Source organism: Dendropsophus ebraccatus, chromosome 3 (genome assembly GCF_027789765.1).
Source record: "Dendropsophus ebraccatus isolate aDenEbr1 chromosome 3, aDenEbr1.pat, whole genome shotgun sequence".
Taxonomy (NCBI): Eukaryota; Metazoa; Chordata; class Amphibia; order Anura; family Hylidae; genus Dendropsophus; species Dendropsophus ebraccatus.
This window is the reverse complement of record NC_091456.1, coordinates 177,277,339-177,296,640: the sequence shown is the minus strand read 5'-3', so window position 1 is coordinate 177,296,640 and position 19,302 is coordinate 177,277,339. Positions and strand designations below refer to the sequence as shown.

General features: G+C 45.8%; 1 protein-coding gene across 1 annotated transcript in view; it reads right to left on the bottom strand.

Moving 5' to 3' along the window:
* The window catches only part of DYM (dymeclin), a 201,393-nt gene that overhangs the window by 132,057 nt on the left and 50,034 nt on the right, over nucleotides 1–19,302 (bottom strand). Inside the window, exons 9-11 of the mRNA XM_069963208.1 lie at nucleotides 3,509–3,691; nucleotides 3,193–3,371; nucleotides 2,126–2,251 (exon numbers count right to left, since the gene is read on the bottom strand). Coding sequence (XP_069819309.1) covers nucleotides 2,126–2,251; nucleotides 3,193–3,371; nucleotides 3,509–3,691 — 488 coding nt within the window. The remainder of the gene's footprint in view (nucleotides 1–2,125; nucleotides 2,252–3,192; nucleotides 3,372–3,508; nucleotides 3,692–19,302) is intronic.

The following is a 19,302-nucleotide window of genomic DNA, read 5'->3' as shown; positions in this document are numbered from 1 at the left end:
AATGGTTTGGGGAGGGTCAGATTGTGGGTACAGAGTCGCTTTAAAGGGTCCTTGTCTTAACAAATTCCCCTCTTTGGGTTTCAATTTTCCTCCAACTGCAAACTCCAAAATGATAAATCTATGTCTTCATCAGCCACCAATAGGGGGAGCTCTTTGCATATTTATAGGTAAAAGTTTTCAAGAAGCTTCTCCACCCTAGTGAAATCTGCCAGCAACCAAAATGTTATAATTCAGCGGGGAATGTGGAGCTCTGCATCAGCAAAATGGAGCTCTGGCCTCTATAAACATACATTCAATTACATAAGACCAGACAATCCTCTTTAAGGATTAAGATAAAAACCATAACAATGTTAGCGGTTCCCGTCTCAGGAAAGTTAGCCCGCAGCTCACGGTAATTGGCTGAATGTACCACCGATGGAAATTTCCACCCAAACTTTTAGTTATTTTGAGTAAAAAAAAGTTCCTTTAATCCGTCCGCTTCGTTTTCCAGCTTACGGCAAAGTTTTCAATCGAGTGTCACGACTTGTAATTTAATGTAACAATCAGGTGTCTCTGGGAAAGAACATCCAAGGAGCCTCGGCCGTAAATTCTGCAGCTCAGCGCCAGCCAAGATTTACTTTCCAAATAAAAAGCCGAAGCGTCTTCAGCCACACACACTCATAGCATGGCGAAGAACAGCGAGGACTCTCACAGGGAGGAAGAGGGTGGTCGGACCAGGTAAATGGGGCTCAGATGGAAAGCTGGACGCTACACACAGCCCAAGAAGATGCGCCAAATCCTATAATGATTGTGGCAATAAGGGGTTCAAAACCCCCAAGTAGCAGCTGCATATGGGTAGAATTAGTAAATAGGTAAACACCAGCCATATCATTAAAACCACCTGTCTAATACTGTGTACTGTGCAGCTACCTGGCCATAAACATAGAGGTGATGTCTGTGGTATAGGGATTTTACTATTGATTATCTGCACTTTTCTCTAAATAACTGCCCTCTAAGCCTTATATTGCCATCTTCCTGAGCCTCATATTCACACCCTCTACACATAGTCATATTCACATCCCCCACAGCCTTATTTTCACACAACCGCACAATCTCATATTGACAAACTCCACATCCTTATATTTACACCCCCCACAATCTCAAATTCACCCTCATATTTACATCCCCCACAGCCTCACATTTATATCCAAATCTTCCACAGACTAATATTTACAATCCCCACAACCTCATTCACACCACCAACAGCCTCACATTCACACACCCCCAGCCTCAAATTCACATACCCCACAGCCTCATATTAATAACCCCAACATCCACATTCATACCACTCTACAGCCTCCTATTCACCCCCCCCCCAAGCCCCATAGTCGCAATCCCCTCAGCCTCATAGATTTACCTCCCCCTCAGCCTCATAGATTTACCTCCCCCTCAGCCTCATAGATTTACCTCCCCCTTCAGCCTCATAGATTTACCTCCCCCCTCAGCCTCATAGATTTACCTCCCCCCTCAGCCTCATAGATTTACCTCCCCCCTCAGCCTCATAGATTTACCTCCCCCCTCAGCCTCATAGATTTACCTCCCCCCTCAGCCTCATAGATTTACCTCCCCCCTCAGCCTCATAGATTTACCTCCCCCCTCAGCCTCATAGATTTACCTCCCCCCTCAGCCTCATAGATTTACCTCCCCCCTCAGCCTCATAGATTTACCTCCCCCCTCAGCCTCATAGATTTACCTCCCCCCTCAGCCTCATAGATTTACATCCCTCTCAGCCTCATATTAACATCCCCTCAGCCTCATATATTTACATCCCCCACACCTTCCCCCAGACTCATAACACCTCTCACCCCTGCCCCAAAGCCTTATTAGATGTTTAATATTTTTTATTTGTGTTTCCCCCCCAATAAGTTAAAAGGTGAACGTTCCTGTCCCACTTCTTCCAACATGTCTAAACATGGCAGAAAAAGAATATAAACTGTATTTTATCACTAGTTCTCTGAGTAGAAAAGCAACAGAAGATGACTCCAGGTAGGGCTGTGTGACGTTTGCTTATGCCTATGGCATACAACACATGAGGGTAGAGATGGTGGCGCAGACAGTATTTATACATTTTCCACAGTAATCTTACCACTTCATGGATAGATCGGTTGAACCCATCGTCCTCTGTCAGGATGAGAAGGATGATGAGAGACATGTAAACATGGTGGGAATTACGTTCTTCCACATGGTATAAAATCTCCAATATAGGAAGAACCTACAAACAATGCAAACAAAGCAACCATTGTTAGACTTCTGGCCAGAATAAAAACTGCAAAATAGCGGGAGAAATACAGGCAATTTCCCAAGGAAACATCCCCTTTAAGAGATCATATCCCAGCAGTAGAACATGGTATAATGAACACGGGGCCCTTGTTTTTTAGCCATCTCCCCTGAGATCACATATAAGCAATGGATAAAACTGCTGACACAGTAGGTGAGGATTGAAAATCCTTAATCAGACTCAAAATGCGTCAGCAATTTTTATCCCTAAGTATCCTTAAAAAAAAAGACCATGTTATTCCACAAGACTGGGACAATGGGCACTGTTATTGCCAGTGTATGTTGTGCCAACAACCGGTGGGGCATTTTGGGTCAGTGGGTGTATTAGTACTTGTAATTGTAATGTAGTAACAGTAATTGTTACCCATGGCAATCATGAACAATCCTATAGTAGAATATGTTTATTTCTGTTCAAGTTGCCGGCAGAGCCTCTGCAAAGGTGCACATACAGTATGCCTGCTTATGCTCCAACCCTAATAAATAAATATATGATAGATAGATAGATAGATAGATAGATAGATAGATAGATAGATAGATAGGATAGGTGACGACGACTTGGATTAGTCAACCAAATAAACGGCGGTGGATATTGTATAGAGTACCTGGACCTATGTCTATGAGATCATCTACTTATATCTATACCTATGCATCCCATGTATATCCATACAAACTCAATAGTTTCTTACATGCAGTTCCTCAACCAGTGGCTCTTTAGATATTGCAAAACTACAACTCCCATCATGCCCTTACATCCTCCGACTGTTAGAGCCTGACAGAAATTGTAAGTCTGAAGCAGCTGGAGGTTGGGACACAATGACCTACAACAAAAACATCATTGCTACTTCCTATATTAATGTTATTACTGGAAATACTCACCAGGCTTTCGATATCAGTGCGAGCTAAGACGTAGGTGCGGACATTGCAGTTCTGGTGCAGTAAGGTGTACAGGAGCAGCGTAGCCTGGTCAGACTTCTGCTGGTCACACAGGGCAGTGTACAGACTATTGAAATTGATCTGGAAGGAGTGAGGAGTCGGGCTGAGCGGTACCGAACTGTCTGAAATGAAAGACCGGCAAGTGGGTAAAGCTTGTGCACTACTGTCCTGACATACTCTGTGCTGCTGTTGCTTCCACTATTTAATGCTTAGCGGCAGCTGACAGGACCTCACAAGAGCATTCTAAAGAACAACATACCTTGTGTGTTTCTGAAAGACATGATAGCCTGTCGGAAAGGATTGGGGCAGTCGGGGGCATCGGTGAGGTTGGCGAGTACCAGCAAGAGGAGTAGACTTTGGTTGGCGAGGGGCGAGGACTGGTCCTGTACGGCGTTCGGTTTGCTCCCCACTCCTCCTAAGGTTAAGACTGTCCATAGGCCGCCTGGAAAAGAACATGATCTCTCATTACAAGAAGCCAATATATTCCAGTATAATATCGTGCTGGTTCCAGTAAAGACATTCTCTCGATTCTGGAACATCTTTTCATAAAACCCTGTTATTCCTCCTGAAAATGTGTGAATAAACTGACAATGGGCACTACCATTCCCTTTATCAATAGGGTCTGTCTCTACACTACCAACTGTGTCAGAGTATATAGAAACTCACCTCTCCCTGTGCCTCTGCAGCTCTGGATTGCTGCTCTGGGACCCCCGCCGTGCTCTGGCATATCTTGCAATGCCGCCATCTTGACCCGGTTGATGGACAGCCTGCTCAGCCGTTGCCCCAGTCACTGATTGGCTGAGTGTAAAAACCATCAGCCAGGACAGGCATTTTCCCCCTGAATCGTGATGTCCTTACGACTTGGGGAAAGATGCCTTCCAGCTGAGGTCTGAGGACCTATGAAGTGGCGCTTCGGAGACATGGGGAGAGGTAAGTAACGATTGATTGCTATGCTCTCCCCTGCCCTTTAATACCATACCAAAATGGGGGACAAGAAAAGTGCTGTCTCTGGAGGCAAGCAGCCATGTTTTTCTAAACACTGGATAACCTCATTAAATAGGTTATCCAGGATGAGAAAAACACAGCTACTTTCTCGCAAAAACAGCCCAACCCTGTCCTCTGGTTGTGCATGGTATTACAATTCATTTTAATGGAACTGGGCTGCAAAACCTGCACCTAAACTGGGGACAGGAGTGGAAAAAAAGGAAGCAACCATTTTTTTTGTTTTTTTGTTACATCTCAGCTTGTTATCCCCTATCCATGCTGGTCTGTAGGGGTCTGATTTCTACTGGCTACTCTGCAGTGATCAGAGGATCACTATGCAGAGGCCAGACTGCTAGGTAAGTGACCGAGCATGTGTGTCCTCCAGCACTCGACTCAGTAAGTGGACAGAGAGTAATTGAGCATGTGTGTCCTCTAAGCTCAGTAGGTAAACAAGGAGAGTGACTGAGCATGTGTGTCCTCTAAGACTAAGCTCAGTAGGTGGACAGAGTGACTGAACGTGTGTGTCCTTTAGCAGATGGACTAGCACAATAATACAAAACTTGTATAACTTTTTCCTTATTGTTAGCAGCGTGTACAGTATATGACAAATATTATGCGTATTTTATGATCTATACCAGGGTCGGGCCTTGGGGAGGTTGAGATCTATCGTAATAATACACACCAATGATAAACGCATCCTTATTTCACACCGGGGAGAAGTGACTACACTGAGGTCACAGACTGCACTTACCCAGGCTGCTCGTCATTTACAAATCATTTAGTTTTACATCTGATTTTCTGCACTCATAGGCTATGTTCACACTACGCAAAAGTACGGCCGTCGTTACAATCGGCAACAACAGCCGTACTTTATACAGCGTGGCACATTGCCTATTCCTCTATGGGATCCCGTCCGGAGCGTATACACATCGTACACGCTCCGGCCGGGATCCCATGCTGGGCTGCAAAGAACTGACATGTCAGTTTTCTGCAACCGGCCATAGGAAACCCTGTCAGTTCACACAATGAAGCGAGCGGCTCCGGCTCCCTATGGGGAGTTCTGATGCAGGCGCGCGCTGATGCGCCCGCATCAGAACACTACGGCCAGAAAGATCATCCGGCCGGTCTCTTACAAAGTGTGAACATAGCCATATACAGTATCCAAGTATTCAAATATCTTAACTTCTTCCCACTCCCATCTTTGGAGCACAGGAAAAAAGGAAATCACAAAACTTTATACTCACCCTCCTGCCCCTTCCATGCCGCCGCAGTGCGACGTCACTGTGCAAGCGACCACTGCAGGCTTCTGGAGTGGAGCTAATTTGCATATTTTTCCCAAGAGAGTATTAGATGGCCCATAAGCCCCCACATACTCCTGGCGCTCTCCTCAAGGAGAAACACTACCCCAGCAGCCTCTCTACTCCAAAACCCAGTTTGGCATCCATTAGCCTCTAAGCCGGTGGTGTCTGTGAAATGCTGCTCTGTGCGATGTGACTCTTTGCATTACTTTGTTATATCTGTAGCTACTTAGCTGCAATAACCATGTATCGAAATACCATGTTAAAGACAAAGTGGCTTATTGGCTTCCCTCCTTGGCGTCCAGTGCTGGCAGAGCCCCGCCATAGTGCGCCCATGTGCTCCGATACCTTGTATGCTGCGATGCTCCACGCCTCCAAAAATGGCTGCTACTCTTGAACAGAACAACGCGGATAACTCTGGAATCTAATAAAGTATAATCACCAGACTCTGCTTTGGGTGGAAGTCGCCTTCGATATTAAACATTCCATTTTTGTGACGCCGTCTCTGATGCATTTCTGGAGATCTCTCATTACGTTACATTGCACAATCGTTCTCTCCCATCGTCAGTAGAGCTGCGGCACGGCCCGCCAGGACGTACGGGATTAGCATCTCATTTCTTTATGGATGATGCACGGAGAGCTGAACTCCCTCTAGGTGGAGGTTTCTAACAATGACTGCAGTCCCCAGGCCGAGGCCAAAGGGTCCCCACCCAAAATCAGCTGTACGGCAAACGAGAGAGAGGATGAGGTCATGCAGGACTGTGGCGAGCTGGCCGTACAGCCCGTTACATGTGCCATGCAAGAGAAGCATTCCTCTGCCCTGACGTATGGAGAGTGACTGCAACCAGGATGGATGGTGATACCCACAGGATCACACACCCAGGGCCTCTAACTAAAGTGCAACCCAGGATAAAGACAGACGAGGAAGACTTAGCCTAGGTGTCCAGTCCAGTAGAGATCTTAAAGGGAATCTGTCAGCTGTAATTCACACTCCAAACTGCTGACACTGTACTATAGCTGTCAGGTCATGGAGACACATGGTGCCTGTCATATATCTGTCTGTACTTCCAGTACAAAAAATACTTTAAAGGGCCCTATTACACAAGACGATTATCGTGTGAAAAATCGTTATATCCTTTTTTAAACGATAATCGTTCTGTGTAATTGCAGGCAATGATCGAAAAATGGTTCGTATGTTGTTGATCGTTGATTTAGATCTGAACCTAAAATTATCGTTAACCGATTGCTAATTGTTCGCTGTAATTCCACGCTTATTCTCCAGTGCAAAGTGTCAGCGAGGTGTTTCCGAGCTCCAGAAGTGCTGAGGGCTGTAACACCTACTTCTATCTCTGCTGGAATCTGAGCACTAGGCAGTGTCAGGGATGGGAGAGGGAGCGAGGAGGCATTAAAGTGTAACTATCATTTGTAAAAACTTCTGACATGTTATAGCATATCGGTGGGGTTCCGGGTGCTGAGACCCTGCCAATTGCCAGAATAAGGGGGCAGAAGCGCTTTTTCTCCGCTATAACTACAGTCAACTGAATTATAATAGAGCAGGACGGACGTTCTATTGGCTACCAGTATGATTCCGTACAGTGCTCGTATTAGCAGCCTACAAAATTCATATCTGTACAACAGAGACAAAGGGGCAGAACATGCGCTTCTGCCCCTTCATTCTAGCAGTCGGTGAAGGTCTCAGCACCCGGACCACCACCCATACGCACTTCTGACGTGTCATTATTACAAACGATAGTTACACTTTTAGAAGTTTGGAAACACCACTGACACTTTCTACTTTACAATAAAAACATTTTACTACATTCTGGAAGCACAGATGTATACATGATAGGTACCATGTGTCTCCTTGACCTTGATCTGCAAATTGCAAGAAGAATTGTAGCTGACTTGTGGCAACAGCATAAAAGGAGAATATGTCAGCTCAGCCTTGATAGCCGCAATTAGCGCAGGTGTGTGTGGACCTCCTGGAAGTGAAGCACGTTCTGGCTGTATTGCGGGCCGCAACCCGGAAAGTCCAAGAAACTAAAAATTCCATCCACGGCTTCAATAAAATTATGGTAGCTTTATTGGGACATCACAAAACAGAAAACCAAAAATAAAAAAAAATAAATGTGATGTCCCAATAAAGCTACCATAATTTTATTGAAGCCGTGGATGGAATTTTTCGTTTCAGCCGACTTGTGGGTCTCCTTTCACCCTGCATACTTAGGTGAAACCCCAATGCCTATGTATGAAGATATATACTCCTTGCTGGGTCCTGTAATATTTCATTATACAGAGATCGGGCAGAACCTGGTGCAACTTCTGCAGGAGAAACCTTGAGAATCCTGGGGGCCACATGTCTTTTCCTTAAAGTGTCACTATCGTTTCGTGTTTTTTTTTTTTTTTGGTAGAAATCAATAGTCCAGGTGATTTTAAGAGACTTTGTAATTGGGTTTATTATTAGGCAAATATGCCATTATCTGCATTAAAAAAAAAAAAGACTTTCCCCAGGTCCCCCCCCTCCTCTCTCACATTCACTGCTCATTATCAGGAAATCTCCACTCTTTTACATCATTGGAGCCCTGTGTAACCTATGGAGAGGGGAGGGGGGAGGAGGGAGATTAGTCACCAGAAGAGAGCAGAGAACAAAGGATTACACAGTGGGAGCTGTGTGAAAGCTGGTAGTCAGAGATCAGTGCTGATGTCAGAGGAGATAGCCCGGTGATGTAGCTGTTAATTAACTCTTTGTTGTCCTGTTTTGGTGCCTCATCTCCCTTCACCACAGTAGTAATCCCCAAACCCTGGCCTTCGGTTGTCGGAACATGCTGGGAGTTGAAGTTCTGCAACAGCTGGAGGGTCACTGGTCGGGGATCGCTGCTATACTGGATACAAGAGGGAATCCTCCAGGAGCAAGGCCCACGTACACCAGTCCCATATGTACTAGGATACACTGTTCAGCAGGGTTACTGAAAAGGGGGGGGGGTGACTTAAATCTGTGCCCCCCCCCCCATTCGGCCACTTTCAGCTTCCTCCGTTGCAGGCCGCTGCCAACTCACAGTGAAATAGGAGCTCTTGTTTACATGAATTAAAGTAAGCTCTTTTCATGTTAAAAAAAAAAAAAAAAACTCGATTATTTCTCGACTTGACCTAAATCCAAGAGCTTGGAGGATGCCAATGTTTCATATTGCTAAAATAACAGAACAATATTTACTTCTATCTGGCAGCGAGACAATATTAGATGTCTGAAGGTAGAAGAGCCGCAACACAAAGCATGACTGAGAGCACAACAAAGGAAAGCTTCAAGATGGGGGGACGCTGGAGAAATGCTGCATCAGCATCTATAGGGGATGGGCGAAAAAACTTGGATTGGATTTTCTTTTCCTCCAATACCAGACACAGCCATGGACTGGGGTGGCGCTGTTTCTGGAAATAAAAAATGTTATTCTGTTGTTGTTTTCCAGATTTTATTATAAATAATGGACTATCCTTCGGTGAGTGTCCAGGGACCTAGACTGATCGGCTGGTGGTTGGGTAAGTACTATGGAACATTACCAAGAACAGTGCCAAACATTTGTAGTGGCTGTACCTGGTAGTACACATGGCTCAATTATTCACATAAGAGGAGCTCTCCAGGCTAGGAAAAACATAACCACTTTCTTCCAGAAAAAGCGCCATTCCTGTCCTTAGTTTGGGTGTGTGGTTTTGCAACTTCACTTCCATGGAAGTGAATGGAGCTGAATTGTAATACCACCCCAGCCTGAGGAGAGGAGTGGTGCTGTTTTTGAAAATAAGTAACTGCTTTTTCTAGTCCAGGATAACCTCTTTAAGGGGGTACTCAATTTTTCTTTTAAATCAACCAGTTTCAGAAAGTTATATAGATTAGTAAATTACTTTAAATTTAAAAATCTCCAGTCTTCCAGTATTTATCAGCTGCTGTATGTCCTGAGGGAAGTGGTGTATTCTTTCCAGTCTGACACAGTGCTCTCTGCTGCCACCTCTGTCCATGTCAGGAACTGTCCAGAGCAGTAGAGATTTTCTATGGGAATTTGCTGCTGCTCTGGACAGTTCCTGACGTGGACAGAGGTGACAGCAGAGAGCACTGTGTCAGATTGGAATGAATACGCTACTTCCTGCAGGACATACAGCAGATGAAAAGTATGGGAAGACTTGAGATTTTTAAATAGATGTAAGTTACACATCTTTATAACTTTCTGAAACGAGTTGAATTGAAAGAAAAAGATTTTCGCCGGAGTATCCCTTTAAATAGGACTATGCTGCAGTACCACTCACAGTCACTACAAAATGTATGTCACTGTGCTCAATAACTAATAAACATTGAGTGCCACAGATGCAGAGTGTGTCCTCCTAAAGGGGGCACTATAACCATCACTCAAGAGCAAACTGGAAGGGTTTAGGGGTATTTGCAGCCGAGGGTCAAGGGCACTTAAGAGAACCCAGCAGAAAGAATAGACTTTCCTTTCATCGGTTATTCTTTTACTAAGAACATCCTATAAGCGTATATTGTTTCGCGGTCATCTATTATTATAAGTAGTTTTGGGAGGTCAAAACTTTTAGAAGCTTCCTTTTAAAGTTTCCTGGGCCACAGCCACATGATGAAGCACGTCCTTATTTTCTAGTCTCTGTCACTTTTGTGATTGAAATTTCATTGATTTTTTTTTTTTGCATATTAGCGATGAGCAAACTTACTAAACGTTCTGGTTTGTCCAAACACTCACCCTTTGACACCCAGGGGCTGGAGAGGTTGGATGCAGCCCTAGAGAATGCTGGAAAACTTGGATACAGCCTCTGCCCTATGACCTGTCCACAGTATAGGTCATCAGTCACCGAGTGGCGGTGTACTGACACCTGAGACCACTGTTGATCAGCCTACACAGTGAATGGCTAATGGTGCGTTTACACAGAGAGATTTATCTGACAGATTTTGGAAGCAAAAGCCAGGAACAGACTATAAACAGGGAACAGGTCATAAAGGAAAGATTGAGTTTTCTCCCCTTTCCAAATCCATTCCTGGCTTTGGCTTCCAAAATCTGTCAAGTAAATCTCTGTGTAAACGCACCATAAGGGTCCATTTACACAGAAAGATTATCTGACAGATAATCTGCCAAAGACTTGAAGCCAAAGCCAGAAACAAACTATCAACAGAGATCAGGTCATAAAGGAAAGACTGAATTTCTCCTCTTTTCAAATCCATTTCTGGCTTTGGCTTCAAATCTCTGTCAGATAATCTTTCTGTGTAAATGCACCCTAGGCCGTAGTAACCAGGTGGGCCTTTTACACGGGTCCTTTATCGGCCAGGAGGGTCGCTAGAAAAGTTCCTTTGGCTGATAACTGGCCTGTGTAAAAGTGACAGCAATCAGCTGAGCCTAATACTCCGCTGATCGGGTGTTTAGAGCGGGCTTCAAAATTTATAAATCGGCTACACATCTTCCTTTGTAAACAGGGTTATGGGTGGCCGATAGCAAAGGGAAGCTGACAGCACGGATAGGTATATATGGGGTCTGGGATATATATATCCTTGCTGTCAGTTTCCAGATCACACATGCAGTGCATACTTACCTAGTTCGCTGCTGTGTGATCCGGCATACCACTTTCCCGTACTCCAGATGCTGCTGTATCTTCAGGCCACTACCTCCTGCAGAAGATTGAAAGCTGTAGGACCTAAGCCAGCCGGAGGACTGCATCCAGATCACACAGCAGCACAGATGGTAAGTATACACTGCTGTCCATGCTGTCAGTTTCTATGGCTTCATGCTGCACTCCTCATACCCGCCTGGTGCCAGACAGGTACCGCGTTTCCACTCAAAAAACGGCACTGTCTTATTTTTGGTGGATGTCTTATTTCTCCCCTCAGAGAGATAAATAAGACGACTTCCCTGGAATACTCACGGGAAGAGCGGGTCAGTGGCGTAAGATGTGGCGAGCGTCGGGACATGCTCAGGGCGTGGGGGCCATAGACCAGACCGCCTGCGGTGCCAGTTTCAGAGGTTCACGTGGGGATTATGTGAGTCCTGAAAGGCGGTGAGTGGGCACCTTACTTACAGGGGGTGCCCTAGTTTTGAGTAGGGGGTGGCTTACTTTAGACTAGAGGGGTAGAGTAGCTGGGGTGTCTTATTTTGGGAAAAAACAGAATATAGACAGGGGGAGATTTATCAAACATGGTGTAAAGTGAAACTGGCTCAGTTGCCCCTAGCAACCAATCAGATCCCCCCTTTCATTCCTCACAGACTCTTTGGAAAATGAAAGGTGGAATCTGATTGGTTGCTAGGGGCAACTGAGCCAGTTTCACTTTACACCATGTTTGATAAATCTCCCCCAAAGTGTACGTGAATGGGGGTGCATAGTATATTCTGTAGCTATAGAATTAGCTAATTAGAAAAATATAAAAATGAAAAAAGAAAAAAAATTTAACTAAAAAACTGAAATCAAAGAATAGCGCTGATCCATTCCCATTGGTGTAGCCTCCTGCCAAGGAGCTGAGTAATAAATCCTTCCTTATTATTAATGAGACTACCCAGACCATCAGGTGCCACATTAATGGCATTTTATGAGATTAGAATTTTCAGGTTTTAATGAATTTTAAAGTTTCAAAGTTTTTTTTTTTTTTCAAAGAAAAGGTGGAGGAGGAGACGCTTACGGCATAAAGGAGGACAGGATGGAGCCCCAGGGCCGCTCAGAGCGGAGGCCGCGGGCGTATCTAAGCCGCGGGCACAGGCTTTACCATTACTCTGCATGAGACGGATCAAAGACGCCGCTCGGAGCTTTTGTAATGAAAGCCGTTTCTGTTTGACAGGAAAAGAGGGATATTTCCAAAAGACACATGGACAGAAAGGCCAAAATAAAGTGAGAAGTTGGGAAAGCGTTTATTCGCTTGCGGTAGGAAAAAGTTAATGCCACTCTTGAATGTGAACCATGAGTTGCAGTCAGTGCATTTTCCATAATGTTACAACAGAGTCATGTCTCCTAGGGCCGGGAGCCTGTGATGTGGGATATTCCCTGCTCCGGAGCCATAGGCGCTGCTCCACCACAAGGCTCGGTGCAGGGGTTACCATAATAATACCCAGCCGCCTCATGGTGTCAAGCGACTAATACACAAACAATGTGACTTCATGGATCAGGAGCAATTGAGCGGCCGAACCTAGAACTTCTTCAATCAACTTCAAGGCAATGACTTAAAAGAGGGGGGGGGGGGAAGTTATATAGATTTGTAAATTACTTCCATTTCAAAATTTCCAGTCGTCCAGTACTTCTCAGCTGCTGTATGTCCTGCAGGAAGTGGTGTATTCTTTCCAGTCTGACACAGTGCTCTCTGCTGCCACCTCTGTCCATGTCAGGAACTGTCCAGAGCAGGAGAGGTTTTTTTTATGGAGATTTTTTACTGTTGAACTTGTGACACACGGACATCAGCTGAAGCACCAGATTTATTAGGGGGGTGCACGTCAGATTCATGCATTTTCACACTGTGTGGGGTCTGCACTGTAAGTGTTAGGGATAGTAAACTCATACCTTAATTTTAATTGATTTTAAAAGGGAGTGTTCACTTACACATACCTACTGTGATCTGCGGGGATACCTGCCAGTAAGGATTTAATGTGCCTGCAGCACCACCAAAGGAGAAATGAGGCATTACACAGTGTCTATTCCTATCAGTGGGTTGTCTGTGTAGTATAGGACAGGACTGGTCTTCTGTGACACTACCGCAGCTCTCCACCTCAGAGGATATATCCCCCCTATTAATTCTGAGTTTCCTTCCAGCGTGTATGAAAATGGGTCACTTAATGGACAATTACTTGGACTAGTTCATATTATTCAAGAAGTCAGGCTCCAATTCCTCCAGATTTTTATTAAAAAAAAAGTTGGAAGGAAACTGATGGCACAAGTGATCCCATTGTTTTTCACTGGAAACGGTTGTCTCGTTCCCATCAACAATGCAGGACGTCTTCAGAATGTGCCTAGTCCTGCCTGGAACACAATGCATGTACCAAACGCCATGCACATGATATAGCCTTCATCAGCCAACAGCTATTTCCCCTGGCCCCCACATTCATATGGATGACCAGCTCAGCAGCTCATTCATGTGTTCTGAAAGGGCAAGGAAGGAAGCTGCTGTCAGACCCCACTGCTGACGCTTATCTCTCCAAGAGCAGGAGGATCTGACGCAGTAGGAGCAGCCGCTGGTGGGCTGGATTTATTAACCAATTCAGCAAATCTAACACCTTGGGAATGTGTCAGCTGCCAATTCACTGTCCCAACTACTGACACTGTTAGATGCTGTTAGGTCAGGGACACACAGGGCATCAGACTCTTGCTTTTATCCTCTGGTGCAAAGTGTCAGACGTTCCAAAGATCCTGATCCTGAAGTACAGCAAGTTGGAATGTCTCCTTAGTCCCCCATCCCATCACCATCCTCTGCTTGATTGACAGTCTCAAGCAGGGATAGGGATGGGAGGGGGAGCGAGGAGGTGGTATAGCTCTAAGGACTTCAAGAGCTCTGGAACACCTCTGACACTTTGCACCTTCTTTATTCTGGAAGGAAAGATGCATATATGAAAGGTACCATGTGTCTCCTTGATGTAAGGGCTATCTAACAGTGTCAGAGGATTCACTTCAAGAATCTAACCTGCCCGGTAAAGGGGTTATCCAGCGCTACAAAAACATGGCCACTTTCTTCCAGAGACAATATGATTCATCTCCAGTTCAGGTGGGGTTTGCTCCATTCACTTCAATGGAACAGAGAAAACCTGCACCCAAAGTGGAGACAATAGCGGTGCTGTCTCTGGAAGAAAGTGGCCATGTTTTTGTAGCACTGGATAACCCCTTTAATTTTCCTATAGTGCCAGAGACTGTTATTACTAAGCTACCTTTATTATGTTCATCTGTGTCACCATTTTGGGGATACTTTTTATTGATCTGCTAGTTAGAGGGTTAGTGCACTGGGGTGGTACTATCTTTCTGGCCACCTCATCATGAATATTCATGATCCGTCCTGTAACAATTAGCAACCAGGACGACTAAAACTAAAAATTTCTGGAGCTAAAATATGATCATTTTTTGTAAAAAATAAAAATTATCTAACTTCATGTCAGAAAATACTGATCGGTAAGTGCTTAAGGAAATCATCAGTATTTTCTGACAGTAAAAACGTTCACAAGACTGACAGGCAGGACGGGGAGCCAATGGCTCCTTGCCCTGTCAATCACAGTGCCGCAATGAACTAAATGCGCTTCTAATCAAGAGCACATACAGTTAATGGACCAGATGCATCACCCGCCAGTACGTCCCCAGCTCAAGCTGCCTAGCAACATATCCAGAATTCCGTCCAGTTTCTGTGCTGTCCAGAATGTTGCATGCTCCCATAGACTTCAATGGGGTAATCCATGCTGGAATACCAGACACCGGGTGTCTGTGCCCAACAAAAAGGAAAATTTTCTAAAATTTCCCAATAAGAAATTTGTATAAAATTTTCTAGCTGTGTAAGCGCATGAGGCCCAAGGCAGCCTTTCCCCACCTGTGAATCTCTGGCTGTCAGGGGCTGGCGCTGGATTTATATACAGCTTTCAATGTCACAAAAAGGAGTCTGGTCGCCCAACAAATAAAAAGGTCAGGATCATAAAACCGCCACGTATGCGTAATAGCTGCAATCATTCAGACGGTGACCTTTCCGGTGGTCACTCTGGGGTTACTAAGCTCCCGGCTGCTTACTCTTTATCACCTTTTCCCTGTACTCTCTGCATCTCTCTTTTCCGTATACATCCGAGTAGCCCCATAGTGATCCCTAATCTGTATCTAGCAGTCCTGCTCCCTGGGTAACAATGTAATCTCTAGAAGGATACGTGCGGCTATCTGAAAAGACCCCAGCCAGGGCCGCGCTGTGCTCTGCACAAATGACAGACTGAGTTAAGATATCAGGGTCTTGTGACCGACCTCTGGACATCACTGGCACCACAGTGACTAGACCGAGTCTCCAGGCTCTCAGCCCTTGGCATGACAGCTTCCTGACTGGACACATTCCCAAATCTCCCCGCACCCCCTCGGCTGCTGCGATTGTCCCCTCGGCCTCCTCCTGTAATCGCTTTTCCCCCCCTGGATGTTTAGTTAGCACTTTCCAAATACATAATAAGTCAAAGCTTCTCCAAAGTAAATACTCTGGAGCAGAGATAGAAAACAAATAGCCGGCCCTTAACTCCTGACAGGCTGGCGCTGTCACCCACAGGACACTAGTGCGCAAAAGACACAAGATAGAAATACAGGTACATTTTTAAAAAAGTACTAAAACATAGGTAAGAAAAGATCAGGAGCCAGTGCCGTGGAAGCAGCAAAATTCCACGTGGCAGCAGCGAGCGGGCGAGTGCGGGAGGGGCCGCAGGGAGCTGCGGGGGGGCTGCCCAGGTGATCGCTGGATCGTCCGGGCAGCCCATAGAGCATGCCACAAAGCGATGGCAGCAGATCGCTGCTATATCAGTTGGTTGTTTTACAACATGTCGGAAAAAAACGGCTGGAACAATCAGCCGACATGAATACGAATACGGACGATAATCGTTCCGTGGAATAGGGCCTTTACCTTTCCCCCCCCCCCCACGCTGCTTCTATCTCCATAGAGATACTGGGCCTATTACACGGCCCGATAATCGTTTGACAAGAGTTGCAAGGACATAGTTACCGATGTCCTTGCAGCCCTTGCTAAACTGGCATACGTTACTCATCCACGTTCCAGGGCTGGTCCTGCTTCTCCCGGGGTCCCGTGCGCGCTCTAGCTTCACAGCGGCCTGTCAGCTGGTAGGCCGCTCAGCCAATCACAGGCCAGGACCGCCGCGGCCTGTGATTGGCTGAGCGGCCTATCAGCTGACAGGCCGCTGTGAAGCTAGAGCGCGTGCGGGACCCCAGGAGCAGCCCTGGAACGTGGATGGGTAACGTATATCACTGGCCACGCACCGCTATTACACGTAGCGGTGAGCGGTCGGCGCCCGACAAAAATAGGGTCTAACCTATATCAACAATCAGCCGATGATCGTTGTCATCGGCTGATCGTTGCATTTATTACACGGAGCGATAATCGGCCGAATCGGGCCAATTCGGCCGATTATCGTTCCGTGTAATAGTACCCTAAATGTTGAAGGAGAAGTCTGAAGGCGATTTCTAAAAGCCGGCAGCCTGCAGGGAAAGAGGGGAAGTTATATAGATTTGTACTTGTTTATGTGATGCTTGCACTTCTATATATTAAATGCAAACCGGCCCATGCCATGTCTCCTTACTAATACGTATGCTTTCCACATCTGGGGCTATTTATTACAAGTCAAACAGGAGATATGAATTGTTTGGCCGTACTCACATCGGACGCTGCCAGATCAGGCTGTTTTTATTTCTTGATGGCACAACATTATTCAGAAATGACAAGCACTGAGTCCTCGCTCCTTCTAGAAAACACCGAGCCACAACTTCCGTCTAACAAGTGATACTTGGAGCCGCGTCCGGCGGGGGGAGGATCAGTTTTCGTGCTGGACTGGAATTAATCAGGGCGATTCATTATAGATTTAGTGATATGTGCTGAGCTGGCAGGGTCCAGCCAATGGGCTCGAATGATTATAAAGTGATTTGGCCTGGGCTTGGGGGGCGCCGATACGGTCACTGTGATAGCAGAATAGTAAGCAATCCGACAAAACTATCTGAAAAGACAAAGCGAGAAAATCTTTGGACGGCACTTCAGGTGTTTTCAGCGCCCAGAGATATCTCACATAACACAATGCATTGCTAGACCTTTGTTAATGGTCCAAGTCAATAGTCATGTGATAATGTGAAATAAGCATTAGTAAAAGGGGCTGACCCACTATATAATGGCGTGTTACTTGTACATTGGTCAGATCACAAAAAACGGACAATGAACGTCTGACAATCAAACGCCCGTCTACAGTCCGGGGATTAACTTACATGGTATGGCACATAATGGTGTATAGTGTGCATTGCTAAATCCCTGTCCATATACTGAGCTGAGTGCTGGAGGACACACATGCTCAATCCTCTCCCTGTCCATATACTGGGGTGAGTGCTGGAGGACACACATGCTCAATCCTCTCCCTGTCCATATACTGGGGTGAGTGCTGGAGGACACACATGCTCAATCCACTCCCTGTCCATATACTGAGCTGAGTGCTGGAGGACACACATGCTCAATCCTCTCCCTGTCCATATACTGAGCTGAGTGCTGGAGGACACACATGCTCAATCATCTCCCTGTCCATATACTGAGCTGAGTGCTGGAGGACACACATGCTCAATCTTCTCCCTGTCCATATACTGAGTGGAGTGCTGGAGGACACACATGCTCAATCTTCTCCCTGTCCATATACTGAGTGGAGTGCTGGAGGACACACATGCTCAATCCACTCCCTGTCCATATACTGAGCTGAGTGCTGGAGGACACACATGCTCAATCCTCTCCCTGTCCATATACTGAGCTGAGTGCTGGAGGACGAACATGCTCAATCTTCTCCCTGTCCATATACTGAGTGGAGTGCTGGAGGACACACATGCTCAATCCTCTCCCTGTCCATATACTGGGCTGAGTGCTGGAGGACACACATGCTCAATCCTCTCCCTGTCCATATACTGGGCTGAGTGCTGGAGGACACACATGCTCAATCCTCTCCCTGTCCATATACTGAGCTGAGTGCTGGAGGACACACATGCTCAGAACTCTCCTAAGCCACATACTGGGATGAGTGCTGGAGGACACACATGCTCAGTCCTCTCCCTGTCCACCTACTGATCTGAGAGCTGGAGGACACACATGCTCAGTTACTACTCTCCATCTACCTACTAATGATTTATGGGATAATATCTAGAGAGCCAGTCCCTAACATGCTTTATTGAGGCCCATTTGCCTGGTTTGACCTCATTCACATCACCTATTGATTACAGTGTCCTCCAATCTATGTACAGTAGTTACCCAATCTATATGTTGCCAATAAGCTTGTTCATATATGGTGCAGGTAATCTGAGCAAGCAGAGCTTAAAAGGCTACTTTAAACCGCAGAAAGTTATAAAGATCTGTAAATTACTGCTATATAAAAAGCTTCCAGTACTTTTAGCTGCTGTATGTCCTGCAGGAAGTGATGTATTCTTTCTAGTTTGACACAGGGCTCTCTGCTGCCACCTCTGTCCATGTCAGGAACTGTCCAGAGCAGGAAAGATTTTCTATGGTCTGGACAGCTCCTGACATAAACAGAGGTGGCAGCAGAGAGCACCGTGTCAAACTGAAAAGAATACTCCACTTCCTGCAGGACATACAGCACCTGACAAGTACTGGAAAACTTGACTTTTTTTTTTTTTAAGTGCATTACAAATGTATACAGCTTCCCGACATGATTTGAAAGAAAAAAATAACTTGACTACCCCTTTAAAGTTCCAACACACAGTGCAGATCAGTCATTGTAATGGTAAACAAACAGCAACCAACACTGAAGGAAATATGACCAATGTATACACATTCTGGAGATCCTAACGTCCTCCTCTTCAGTCTTGCTTCTATCAAGCATAGTAGATATATTTCTGATCAGGAACGGAATCAAAAGGATGCAGCACCCAGGCATGCCCTGGCGAGGGCGCCACCCAGCACTGGAATGCAGCTGGTTAAAGATGCCATGGAAAACACATTAAAAAGGGACAGCATAGAAAATATGAAACAGCTGGCAGCGGAACAATAGAGCGAGCGAGGCCGGAGCTAATTGTGTGCGGCACACGGAGGAGGCTCAGGAAT